This window comes from Rhea pennata, chromosome 5 (assembly GCF_028389875.1).
Source record: "Rhea pennata isolate bPtePen1 chromosome 5, bPtePen1.pri, whole genome shotgun sequence".
In the NCBI taxonomy this organism is placed as follows: Eukaryota; Metazoa; Chordata; class Aves; order Rheiformes; family Rheidae; genus Rhea; species Rhea pennata.
In genome coordinates, this window is record NC_084667.1 from 47,500,732 (window position 1) to 47,515,258 (window position 14,527).

A 14,527-nucleotide genomic window follows, 5' to 3' on the forward strand; every position below is an offset into this window, starting at 1 on the left:
TTAATATTACACTGATCCATGTTAACTGCACTTTGTAGAGAGAATTTCAGCTCTAATCTAAACTTGTCCTCTGAATTACCCCATGTTTTGGACCTAAATGGTGCAGTTCACCACAATAGTGGGATAGTGTGAATGAAGGTAAAGTCAAGGGCATCCAGCTCATTCTGGATGTCATCTCCAGACATATGGAAGAAAAGAAGGTGATCAGGAGTAGTTGACATGGATTCACCAAGAGGAAATCCTGCTTAAGCAATGTGGTAGCCTTCTGTGATGGAATGACTGGCTGGGGAGAGCAATGGACGTTGTATGCCTTGACTTCAGCGGAGCTTTCAATACTGACTCCCATAACATCCTCCTAGGCAAGCTCAGGAAGTGGGGGTTAGATGAGTGGACTTTGAGGTGGATTGAGAACTGGCTGGAAGACAGAGCTTTGAGGGCAGTTGTCAGTGGTGCAGAGTCTAGTTGGAGGCCTTTGGCTAGTGGAGTTCCCCAGGCCTCATTACTGGGTCCCATCCTGTTCAACTTCTTCATCAATGACCTGGATGAGGGGACAGAGGGCCTCCTCAGCAAGTTTACTGATGGTATCAAGCTGGAAGGGGTGGCTGGTACGCCAGAGGGTTGTGCTGCCATTCAGAGAGACTTGGACAAGCTGGAGTGTTGGGTGGAGAGGAACCTCGAGAGGTTCAGCAAGGGCAAGTGCAGGGTCCTGCACCTAGGAAGGAATAACTCCATGCAGCAATACAGGCTTGGGGGCTGAGCTGCTGGAAAGCATCTCTGCAGAGAAGGACCTGGCAGTGCTGGTGGATGACAAGTTGACCATGAGCCAGCAATGGGCCCTTGTGGCCAGGAAGGCCAATGGTATGTTATCAATGTGTATAAGTATTTGAAGGGAGGGTGTCAAGGGGATGGAGCTAAACTCTTTTCAGTAGTGCCATGTGACAGGACAAGAGGCAATGGGCACAGACTGAACCACAAGAAGTTCCACCTGAATGTGAGGAGGAATTTCTTGCCTGTGAGAGTGTCAGAACAGGTTGTCCAGAGATGTTGTGGAGTCTCCTTCTCTGGAGATATTCCAAATCTGCCTAGATTAACCCTGTCTAACATGCTCCAGGTGACCCTACTTGAGCAGGGAGGTTGGACTAGATGATTTCCAGAGGTCCCTTCCAACCTCAACCATTCTGTGATCCTGTGATTCTCATTTCAGTTTGATTTAAATTGAAGACTATTGCAACCTAAAGTTTGGATAGAATTTGATCTATTTATACACATGGTCTATGGACCAGGAATACACAGGGGGCTTCAGAAAAAAAGGCAGAAGAATGCTAACAGATCGTATTTAATTGGCAGGCTTTGAATTTTATGATTTATGTGCCAGTTTTCAGGATGGGGAACAGACAAATGAAAAATAGAGCTCCTCTCACAGATTTCTCTCCAAAATACTTGTTTTTTTAAAATGTCTGTGGTACTTGAAATGGTGGGAGTATTCAGGTTTAATGAGATTAAGGTGTCCAGAGGTTTTCAAGGTACTGCTATGAGTCTCCTTAAGGGCATATCACCCTAGATGTTTGCTGCTTTGCTGGAAAAACAGAGGTCATATCTGTGCGAACAACAATACTTAGGAGATCCAGGAGGACTTCTGTTAATTGTACTTATGACTACTGTGTGGAACAAAAGATTTGTTTTATTCCAGTCTTCAAAGAGCTGGAACTCACTGTGCTATGGAATTTTGCATGAGTAAGAAGAAAAAAACAGGCAAAGGAATGCAACTTTGAGATTCAGTTCTTTGATGGAAATAAGTGAAACAGATCATGAAGCATATTGATATATTGCAGTTTATTCTGCAAATTAAAGAAAAAAATTGAGGGTTAAATGAATAGGTCCTATTGATGCTAGTATCATGTAAACAGCTGGAACTTAGTCAATATTTAGTCAATCACAAGTAGCAAAACTAATCAGCAGAGCTTTATTTTGACAGATTATATCCTGTAGATCTTTGAGACCTACCTTGATTCTGAATGCATAAAGAGCTACAGGCTTAAAAGTATTTTTTAAAGTGTATTAAAATGGCTGCTTTTATCATGTATATTGTTTTCTGAAGTATAGTCTTGAATCAGAGCTGGATCCAAAGATGATAAAATGGCTCTGAATGATTTGAATGAAGGAATGCTTTCTTCTTGGAGGGGTTAAAAAATGTGTATTACCACTGAACTCTAGAAAGGCATGGCACTGAGGTCACATAAGGATTGTCAACGACAGTTTCTGTGTATGCAGATGGATGAGAATCCCCCTAATGACATCATGATCTGATATCAGGGGGCCAGTAAGCTTACTTCATATTGAACTTTTGTCCCTTCCGGTTGCAAACTATGGTATTTCCTTTCTGAACTCTCATATCAAATACTGTGTTTGTTTTTAAAGGCAAAACTTAATGTCAATAGTAATTGAATAATTGTGCATGTTTTTGTATGTGAATATTGTATGGTATTTACTGAATATTCCAAGCATTTAACAAGGCAAAACTTGTTCTTTAACTCAGTATTGTAAATGGAGTATATCAGCAAACACATTCTCATGCACATTTTTAAAATCATTATTACTAATGTTTGAAATAAAATTTAAAAACAAAACAAAGATTAGATCAGATACTAATGTTGTAATTTAAACCTGCTTGAATTTTCTAATGTCCTTCAGTTTTTTATAGCTTTTAATTGTATGACTTGATACATATTTTAATCTTGATGAATATATCTGCTAAATAATAACAATAATAAAATTAAATTAACCTGATTTTTTTAAAAAAGTCTTTAAAGATGTGGTGGGGAATAGTTGTCATTTCTGGCTTTCCTGAAGATCTAGGACTGTCGTATAAGAAACCCATTTTTTTCCTGTCATATCTTTACTTCTTTCATTGTCCCATTTCCTTTTTACTTTAGTCTTGCTGGCCTGTTCTTGTGAAATACTCTGCTTCTGAGAAGTTTCAGTTTTCTACATTCTTTCCCTTCTACCGTCAGCCTTCCATGAGATTGCATGAGGAAAAAGCACTCCATGGCAGTCAAAAGGCTGACTCATGTTCTTTGAACTGTGAATCATTCTTTATTCTGAAAAAGATCGCATTGCCTTCAGTAGAAAGTTACTTACGTACATACTGAGTAAATCCAGTGGAGGTTTTGTTCCAAGTAAATTCTATTACAGAATTATTCGGCTTTATGGAAAATGTTCTTCCCCATCACCATAGAGATTTCAGAGTGCTCTCATCTAGAGCCAGAAGTCCTTGCTCATGGCGTGCATTATAAAGTGGTGAATAATGACCATTTCTACTAAAACCATAACTTCCTTCTTCCTGTGCAATACAGCTGTAGTAGCAAACTCTTCATATGTGTTCAGCCTCAGAGGAATTTCGGAGTTCACAATGAAATTTAGAAGTCTGAAGTCCCATTGAAACACCTCCTAAGTGTCTTTCAGAACCTGATAATCATTTCTTACATAGGGAATAATATCCAGGCTGCAGCAAGCCAAAAATATCCTAAGGTAAATGCATGATTTCTGTGAATGCGTTTACTAGGTTTAGCTGGTTAGGTGAAGGAGAAACTGGATTAGTAAATTGAGAGAAGGCTGAATGGATAAGCAGAATGTCCTGCTAAATTGGTCATAAGAAATTATTTTCATGGTAGGCATAACTTAATTACCTCTGTTTTTCTTCTCCCCAAACCAGGAAGTCTGTTTCCATGTGCCGGTGGTCTTCCTTTAATATCCTTATCTTAAAAGAATATGAGGATGTGCAGGAAAGGAACTTGTCTCTTAGCATGACAAATTGAGAAATCGACGGGCTTGCATGATTATGACTTCAGCCTATATTAGTCATCGGATGCTTATTAATAGACAGGCCCAAAATCCTTGTTCTTTTGGTATTTCTGTCTCTTTAGCTATCCTTCCCCCCCCCCCCCCCTTTTTTTTTTTTTGGTCTATATTTAGCTCTTCTTTATCAAGTATTTTCTCAGATCCTGTACTGAATATGGTTCTGATTTTATGTTTATGAATCTGTGTTCACAGAAGATAGAACTGACTTTTTGAACTTTATGTTGCTGCTGATAGGAACTGTGAGAGGGATTGTACTCACAGGTAACCTGAGGTCTCTGAGTGACTTCGAGCCACCACAGTTGACTGTTTAATGTTATTTGATGCATGACTGACAATGTGTGTTTCAAATACTTTATGTTATCCTTCTAGTTTGTCAGAGTAAGCAATTGTATGTGGCAGGCATCTGAGGCTGTACATCAGACACATTGACATGTGTCACCTAGTATGCGATTAGGTCTTTCTATAATAGGAAATAATAGTTTCCCAGGATGGTTTTGTTTTGCCCATGGTCCCAGATAAACAGCAAGGCTTCTAAATGTTCATGGTCAGATTTGGAGATATTAACCCAAATCCAAATTGCTATTTGCCTTACATTTGAATTTAAATAAATTCACAGGATGATTTTCACAAATACACTTTAACATTAGGTCTGTGCTATATTAAATGTGAGTCCATATGAGATTATTGCTGGTATTTCACAATAGTCCCTCCCATGTGTTTTAGAAAATCAGAATTAACAAGATGATCCAAGAGAGGATAGCTGTGGTGAGCGGGTACTTTCTACAGGCTGGCAGCATTTCCAAGCAATAATTGCACAGTAAAGATTATCGAGCACATGAGATTTACTAGTTGCATTGTTTGCATTATGGAAATGTCTGCTCTTGACTGGGTGGAACATCTTGCCAGCTGTTAGTTTCATATATATTTTTTCTTATGTGTCTCTATATTGAAGTAAAAATTCCAGCATCAGTTGCAGGAAAGTCAAATAAATATGAAGGCATATTAGATTATTGATATGTGGGGTTTTAAAGGAAGCACAGCAAATCAACTAGTTAGTTGCTGTCTCTTCAACTGCCATTTATTTGAAGTAACGTGTTCGAACACTACTGATCCAAAAGACTTCTGTTTATGGTAACATTAATTCATTAAGCTAGTGTCTTACTCCTATTTGCTACAGTAAAGGTTTTTTAAAGGTACACTCTTTATCTGACTGAGCAGTTTTTATAAAAATAAAGCAAGAAGCAAAAACTAGAATGAGTAAGTAACTGTAGCTGAAGAAAATGAAAGCATAATGATGACACTTGTATGCTTTCGCTTTCAACACCACCTAGCTGAAGTGCTGCTTTCTACTAGAGGTTGGTCCAGCCCATCTGATCTGCATCTGAATCATTTCAGTTTTCAGGAGATGTGCACAAAGAGTGTGTATGAATCCTATCCGCATTCGTGTTCTGTACTATGTGAGTGGTAGGAGCTTTCCTCTAAAGTACACTTTGCTGGATAGTTCTGTTGTCCATCAACATGGAACAATCGAACTTGAATTGACATTTTGGGCACAGTTTTGTTTCTATTTAAGTTAGTTTCTAAGCTTCTGTTTTCCTCTCGCAACAGGCCCAAGACTTTGGTAACTGAACACAAGCTTTCACATATCTTTAATTAGTAGTTCATTCTCCTTTTAAATGTTCTTTTCCATTTTTTCTCTTTCCACTCTTACAGTTTTCTTAATCTTCTTTTATCAAACCCTTCAACATCAAATGCTTAAAATATCTTCCTTTTTTGTTTTGTTTTGTTCATTGGGTTTCTAGTCCTAACCATATATCTTCTACCACCAGAACAAGGTTTACTAAAATACTACTGTCTGTGTATTTGTGCAGTTGTCATACTGTGCTGAGTCTTTTTTGCCATCAGATCTGGAGTCTGATCAGAATATTTTAATTCATGTCACAGAGTTAACCCAAACCTGATATCCCAGACAAATTATACATAGATTTTAACCAGTCTGGATAAACAAATACTCCAAGGAAAAAAGAGATATCTTTTTAATTTAACTTCTTTAACCTTCCACAGTCTCGGGCAATTGGGTGCATAACTATTCTCCACCTTACTAAAGATAAATCTCTCTCTCTTTCATATATATTTTTTGCACAAACGCAATCATTTATTTATAGCTAAATAAGGTCATAAAAAATCTAGGATGTTTTAACTATTTCATTGACTTTTCAGATTGTTTTTAAGCTGTTTTTTAAACTTTAAAGGCAACACTGATAGTGAACGGTTCCAAATGGTAAAACAGAAAATCCCCTTCAAATATAACCGGCCTGTAGAGGAGTGGCTGCAGGAAAAAGGTAACAGTCATTAAAACTTTCATTTTAAACCCATTTGATTCTAAACCCTCATTTTTAAAGCCTGCAAATAAATGTTTCTTAAATGATAATCGCCTGCTGCATAAATGACTGTTTTAATTTTCATTATAATTTGTGTTAGCTTCCACCTGCCATATGTTGATAAATCATGCTATAATACATTGCTATTAAAATGCAGTTAAAGGGACAAAATTCTAAGCTTGCTATCATAGTAATGACAAACAAGCAAAAATTCAGGAGCCAGTAAAAAAAGGAAGAAAAGACAAGAGCAAAAACATGTATTATGGCAATATAACCACTGCATGATTTTCCTATTTTGATTTGTTTTAAAAATACATTTATATCTTTATTATCAAAGGTATTTCTTTTTTCAATTTTTTTCAAACTTGCTTATTAAACCACTTATTGTAAGTTTCTTTTTTTTTCATTATTGTGATTAGCCATTATGGCTATTTGTTTCCTAATTGTGTTAACATAATTAAACAATTTTAAAAAATGTTCTAAGGAAAACATTTTTTTAACATTTTGAATTAAACTAAAGTAGAGGAGACAGAGAAAGATGATTGTTCTGATATTGTTTTATTATTTCTTGAGCACAGTTTTGACACTAAAATTAGGTATTATTCTAAGTTACGGGTTAACTTGTTTCCTAGCATAGTGTCAGGCAGCACTATTAATTTTTGTGGGCTTGCCTGGAGTAATTGGATTCAGTTCAGCAAAACAGTTAGGAACATGGATAAGTCGAATTGGCTTGAGTGAGAATTCTGCATATATTTCAGTGACCTGCTGAAATGGGACCTATGTCAGAAAAGAATTATTCCTGTATCAAGAATCCAGAGAAAAAAGTAGTGTTGGATGTAAAGCCGATGCCAAAGCCTGATGAAGGCAACAGAATAACTCTCACTGATTTCAGCAGGGTTTGGACTGAGCTTTTGGTGATACAGTGAAGAGTAAGACAGAAAGATCTCCTTCCTCTAGCATAAATGTAATATTTAAAAGAAGTCTCTGTAAAAGATTCATTGCCTGGAAGTTTAGGAAAAACAGAACACAGTCTTCTCTGGTTTCCTTCAAAGAAAGTGCTAGTGATAAAAGGGAGTGATCACTGAACTCAGATCTTGCATTTTCTGTGTTGACATAGTTTATAGGTGTTACTAGATATTCCACTAAGGAAAATCAATATGCTGTAACATTGGAAAGATACCATTTAGATTCTGTTTCAAATTTCTTATCCTCAGCTGCATTAGCAAATTGATTGAGCCAGCATGAATTACGTTATGGCTTAGAAGAATGTGGCTAGCTGCAGTCAAAACATTTTCATACAAAAGGTTTGATCTGGCAACATGCTGTACACATTGACTTAAGTGAGAGTTGACAGCATTGCTCACTTTATGGTTTTAGTCTATAATGGTGAAATATTCATAACTAAAGCAAAAATATTTGTGAAACTAAGACAGAAATATTTTTTAAAGCAGAAATGGTTTTTTGACCACCTTGGTTTTACAGACTATTTCATTTCAGCTAGCTGGTAAACATATATTAACACAGAGGTATACAGAAAATGCTTATTGAGTCTCAGTGGGTTGCCCTATTAATTTACAAGAGCCAATTAAAATAAATAAATAAAGCCTAATACTAAAAAGTGGATAATTTTGGTAAGTTTGAATTTATAAAGTCCCTTTAACACTAAAGAAAATGATTGTCTCATTTTTGTTAAAACAGATGCATGTCTAATTCCTTGATGCAACTCATGTGCTTGAGAAACCCACCTTTGTTTTGTCTTTTGGGGTTTTTATTTCCTTTTTGGTTTTCTACTGAGTCTTATTTTATGCCTCTGCTTCTCCAGGTTTGAGCTTATAAGCATGCCAAAGCACTTTCCTTTGTAAATCATCCTGAAGTTTTGAACTGAAGTTTGTCTTCTATGGATATTGATGCTCTGTTAAAAAACAATTGCATGGGCAGTGGGGTCTAAACCAGACAATATTTGACAGCTCAGGCACTCTCAAAGCACTGGGTGTTTTTAGATACCCAGTGTCTAAAACCCAGTGGCTATAACTAAAAGGTTATAGCCATATTTTTACTAAGTGAAACTCAGTCTTTACAGTTTGTGTTACGGAATGACATCATGCAGTGCAACATGAGATAACACAGCTTTGTTCCTTCACTCCCAAATAGATAGACCTTTTCAAGAGTTAAGGTACCACTCAAAGGAAAAAAAAAATTACCCAGGCCATTCACCTACCTGCTCATCCATCTGGTCATCCATCCAACACCTAATGTATCATGGAAACTTTCTGTCAGAAGCCCTTGTAAAGATGATGAGTGAAAGGGTAGCTCACTATCAAAATGGAACAAGATGAACTGATGGATGGAGGAATAGATAGGATAGATCCATCAAAAAGACAGTATATAGAATAGCTGTCTTGCACATAGAAATTCTGGTCTTCAGTGAGGTAGGATTAACTACTTTCAGATTGACAGTCTTGAGTGCCATAGATTTGGCATTCCTGGGGTACGATTATTACATAATTCATAATAATGAAATAGCTCATTCTTGGCAAACAAATACAACACAACATCGTTCTGAAGCAGCATAATTGTGGTATGGTTTCTTAATTTTTAATTTTATAAATTGGATTAAAATATTTGTTAAGAGGAGCTCAGACTTGCAAACTTGAATTATATGAGTAAATAGCAAAACATCAAACATCATTAACTTCATTGAGATTATGTATGTGAGTAAAAAAAGGAGTGTTGCTCCTAAACTATGCAACTTTAGTAGTTATAACAACAGCAGATTTCATTAGTAGAATATATTGTGCAAGGCAGTGGACAGATGTTATCTATTCTGCAATAGAATGAGCTAATAAAAAGCCAAAAGCATTTCATCAGACTGATCCTCGAAGTCTTTAATTCTGCAAATAATTACTCACATGAAAAGTCTCATTGATGTGAAAGTCTGTACTTTTTGAAGCAGTAACTATTAATGTAAATTAAGATTTGTAAAATCAGACCTAAAATTTATCCTAGTATCACCTAGCAAAGTTACATTTTGCTAAGATTGCTTTTGGTAGATTCTGTTTCCAAATGAAGAAATCAATGAGAGACAAAACTAAGAATTGAGACTTTCATCTGTGCAAAATATTAACAGAATAACTGAGAAACTTAAAATATACTTGTAGTTTTTTTCTAGTAAGACACTAAGATAGCAGTGGGAAAATTCCTCTGTGGAAAAGAACCATAAGTCTGCAACCCTTACACATCTAGTAGAATTTACCCATACAAGCTGTTCCTCAATAAAATTCAGTGGCCAAATAGATTTCACTTAGGGGAAATGAAGTTACAGATTCATATAATCACAACAGTGATTAGAAGAGGTCTAAGATGACAAAATTATGGGTGTATTCTGTCAACAATTTTCTCTCATTTCATATCCATTTCCCTACTGTCTTTGATCATGCACACATACATAATGGTAGAGATAGGAGTGAAAAATGACAAGTCATAGGTAACTCCAACAAATGATTGTTCGTTTAGCAAATGCAGTTCTCGTACCAGTGCTGTCTCCAGCATTAACTGTATTATACAGTGCATAAATTGTCCTGGACTGGAGGACCTCGTTATTTAACCAATAAGGAAGACTCTAAAACTCACAAAGTTCCTTTTCTACTGGAGTGGGGATATCTTTCTTGTTTACATTTTTTTTGAGCATTAGAGGATGCAAAATAAGGCCCAGAGGTGGAGAAAGTGATGTTTATTTCAGCCTTTCAGTCTTGCCAGATGTGTTTAAAAGCGCTCTGTAAGCTTGAGTTAGAGTGAGTGTCATTCTAAGGAGTGCCATAATCCTCCAGTAAAAGTGGAGGAACTCCTTTTTTGGCCTATCTTGGGGAGCTCTCCCGACTTTAGCTGCAAAATTTCTTCTTCCTCATCATTGCCCACCCCTTATTCCTTTGGTAAAAGTTGAAAAAAGAGACAGTATGGTTTCAAGGGGAGAAAAGAATGAAAGTAGAAAGCTTTGACAATCAGTGCCTTTCCTCTATTTCCAGGGAAAAGATCTCAAAATTAATTAAATTAGTCCCTGTTCCTTACTCATCTCACTTCCAGCTTTTGGCACTCCATCCTGAATGAGGTGGGAAGGGAGGAAGAGTAACAAGTGAAATGTCTAGGTAGGTAAAGAAGGAGAGAGTAGGGAAGGAAATAGAGTCCTGGGGGAAAGGAATGCAGGAAGGAGAAGGGAGAATGCGGTAGTAAAGAACTGACAACATATCCATTAAAAAATCCAAAACACTGACAGGACAAAGCCAGAAGGAGAAAAAAGCAAACTCTGAGGACATAGTATATGACAAGAGTTCAGCCTTCTACAGTGTACAATGACACTTGCTGTAGGTATCAGGAGACCAGAGAGAGGAGCTGGGCTGAGAGGGCTGTATGTTTTGACAGCAATTGCTACTGGATCCCATTTTCCTCAATGGCAAGAGAAGAAACTGATTGATTTTACATGCCAGAGTTGTGTGGCTTCAATGCATGTTTGTTGGTGTTTTAATAGCCATAAGTTGCCTCTAGTAAGTTTAAAAACTCCTGAGATGCAGCAAATTACATCAGGTGTTTCAACACTTTCCAGGGGAAGGATACTCTCCATTTTTAGTTCTCATTTCTTCATCACTGTAGTTCTTCCACCCTGATCAAGTCCTAGTGTCTTATTTACAAAACTGTGGGTGAGGAGCACGAGGGATGTGCAGCCCACCTCCACATCTCCATATGTTACACCTCTCCATACGCTTTTGCTTAGCTAGCTAGGGCCCTCTTTGGGGACAGAAACTCCTTTCAGATACATTTCTTCTCTTGTCCCCATTCTCTTCCCCATGGTCCATCCTGTCACCCTAAGATGATGCAACACCGCATCACCACTTGACTTCAAGACCCGTCACGACGACCACCAAAATTGGTGAGCTCCTCGTCATATTTTGATCTATTTTAACCACTGGCTGTGCAGGAATAAGCAGTGGGTTATAGTCTGTGCTTTGCTACATGGTGGTAATGTGCAGCCTCTCATCAGGGAGGACTAGAGAGAGGAAGGCATGAGTTAGCACTGGGAAGAAGGAAAGGAATGGGGACGTGTGGTGTAAATTTCATAAAAATGGGAAAACAAAGTAGGTATTTCAAGTAGTTGATTTGATGCTGCTTTAATCACCATTCTGAGCTCTGGCTTGTCTGGTTCTCTGTTAGTTAAACAGGTTATGGATAGCAGGTCCCTAATCTTCAGAGGAGAAGCGAAATAATAATAGGCACTGCCTTTGCACTGCATGAAGCAATATATTTCTTAAGATAGTCACCCTAGTGCAGTCTGAGACATAAGTAGTGTTTATGGAGAAGTCCAGGCTGAAAGTGATTTAAGTGGCCACAGAACTAGGTGAATTGGTAATTATTACATGGATTTATTTTGAATAAACATGTTTTCTTGTTACATGTATCAGTCCAGTCGTAACACACCTTGTGTGACCTTGACCCACTTAACCTACCTACACTTCAGTTTCACTGCCTGTGAAAGGGAATTCACATGTAAGCACTGGGGGCGTTAATCATCTGAAGCACTTTCTTCATTATTTCAAGAATTTTGCTATTTTAGAGAAATCACAAATGTTCGTGTTTGGTGTTTTCTGCTTTTAGATTTGTGACCCTTTGCAACACAGAATTTCAAGGCTGAAGATTATGTTTTAAGTTTCCTGCACAACCCGTATATCATCTATCCTTAGAATTTTTTTTGTTTACTGTCTTCAAGCCACCCTTTAACACTTCTGCATTATTTGAAGTAGCTTTATGAGTTAATCTTTTCCTTTGACCAGTCAGCAGAGGAAGTTTTTTATAGGCTAAAACTTGACAGGTAATGTGATCTGAATTGATAGCAGAAAAATAACCACCTATTAAAGCCTTAATTGTTGATTAGAAAGGGGTCCAAGTGAAAAGTGTGTGTTCATATTTTTGACGGAATTAAAGCTTCTCCAGAGTTCCGATGTGTGAGTGGATGTGGAAGTACGGGGTTCAGGTTCAGATGTTACTGCTTTCAGGCTGATCTTTATTATTAATAGGTCTGAGGCAGGACATTTGCATACTGTATTTCTACCCTGCAGTCTTCATAAATACCACCAACAGTGAATCTACATTTTTGTTGTCAGTCCATTCTTGCCACGATTCAATGTAAGATGAAAAGCAAAGGAGATGTCTGGCAATAATGTTATTCACCCCCTTCACTAGGACGACAGTTAACGATCTTCAACACCCAGGCACAAATAGCCATAGGAGGGAAGGACAGAGGGCGTCTCTTCCAAGGCCAGCTCTCCGGTCTCTATTACAATGGCTTGAAAGTGCTGAACATGGCAGCAGAGAACAACCCCAACATTAAAATCAATGGAAGCGTCCGACTTGTTGGAGAAGTCCCTTCCATTTTGGGAACAACACCCACGACCTCTGTGCCACCAGAGATGTCTACTACAGTCATGGAAACCACAACTACAATGGCCACCACTACAACCCGAAAAAATCGTTCACCACCCAGCATCCAGGTGAGTCAATTATCTTCTGCATTTTCTTGAGTTTTTTTTTATTCTCTGTTTTGCAGCTCACTTGTAAGCTTACTAGGGCCAAGTTCTCTGAGTTAGGCTCCATGTAACTCTTGACATTAATAATATTGCATACAGTAGATCACCACAGAATTTGTTGCCATTCTGTGCTGGTGAACAAATAGAACTGAACAAATTATTATTACACACATATACAATAATGGGGACGGATTTTGCAATTATTCTAGAGCAGACCATTTATATAAGTAAAATTGCATCAGTGTGAACAAGAATAAGTTTTTAACCATATTTCCATAGATGAATATATGGGTAAATGTATTGCTAAGAGAGTTTCAAAGCCTAATGGGGGGTGGGTGTATGGTTATTTGTTATTATGATAATATATACTGCTGCAACAGGGAAGCTCATAATGGGGTGAAAAGCAATGGAGCATTACTTTTGGAGTGAGCCATTTTTCATTTTTCTCTTACAGCCTTCCCTTAGATAATTTTAAAGGAACTCTATCAAGATCAGTTTCTTGCAAAGTGTAGGTGTTCCAGCATACAGCTGTTCCAACATCTTTTATAAAAATAATTTGTACAAAAAAGGGAGTTTCAGAGGTTCTGTTTTAATTGTGCTAGTTTAGTGTTTTCAGTCCTAAAAGTACACTGGTTTTGGAACCACTTGTATGGCAGCCAGAGTATGGAAATGATTGGAGATAAACAGTTTAAATTGGCTTTTCTGATGTGCATGAAAAAAGGAATACAGTAAATATCCAATTTTGAGATAAAAGCAAACCAATTTTGAGATAAAAGCAGTGGATCAGATTTTTAAAATAATTTGTTTCAACAGTCAATCATGTTAACAACTGAGATGAAAAATTTGTTTTAGTCTTTACTTACATCAGAACCTCATCAGGTAGAAATCAACATACTGTCAATGATACCTGTGTACGCTGGCTGAGACTCTGGCAAGTGATTATTAATCAGAATGTGCCTTCATTATACCCTCTGAGAAAGGTATATTGTTGTCTGATTACATCAGATGTTTAAATGATTCTATCTGCTTCCTTGGAACACTCTCTGCTGTTTGGGACAAATGAGTTTGATAAAATTAAGAACTTTGAAATCTGGAGTCATACTCCAATCTCGAGTTGTATGCCTGCTTTCTAACTGCTTCTGAAAATTTCACCAGTTACTGGTTGTGTTTGTGTTTGTATAGTCATTCCTTATATTTTTAGTCTAATCTCAGTCACTTAGGATAAGAATCATCAAAACATTCTTATTCATTGTGTAGGAGGAATCTCTTGCTGTAGTGGAATTTACACCAATTTATATTAGAAGTAATTAGCACTAAGCCAAGGTTTAGCATTGGCCCGACACCGTCTGCATTTTATAAATCTAACTGGCAGCAGAACTGGGATTAATTATTAGCCTCAAACACCTAATGCATGACTTATAAAGTCACAGGTAAATGACAGGAAATTACCCTAGGTTTGGTCACTGACTGTCTTAAACTGTGAAGAAATTACTGTTCCCTCTCCTCAGTGTCTAGCTCTAAGTTTAGAGAAAATCTTGGTGTGATTTCATCTCCAGAAGACTAACGTCTGTGGTCCATATCCTGGTCTCATTACTGTAGTTCATTGGAGATTTGCTATAATTTACAAGAGCAGCAGAATTACATTTATCTGTGGGAGTGTAACAGAGAGTAGCACTGGGCCTTTGCAGGCTGGGAGAAGCTGGAAAATCACTCAGC

General features: G+C 37.4%; 1 protein-coding gene across 1 annotated transcript in view; it reads left to right on the forward strand.

Annotated features, from left to right (window-relative positions):
- Positions 1-14,527, forward strand: part of NRXN3 (neurexin 3) — a 721,730-nt gene that overhangs the window by 594,293 nt on the left and 112,910 nt on the right. The window contains exon 13 of the mRNA XM_062576209.1: positions 12,468-12,775. Within this exon, the coding sequence (XP_062432193.1) occupies positions 12,468-12,775 (308 nt within the window). The remainder of the gene's footprint in view (positions 1-12,467; positions 12,776-14,527) is intronic.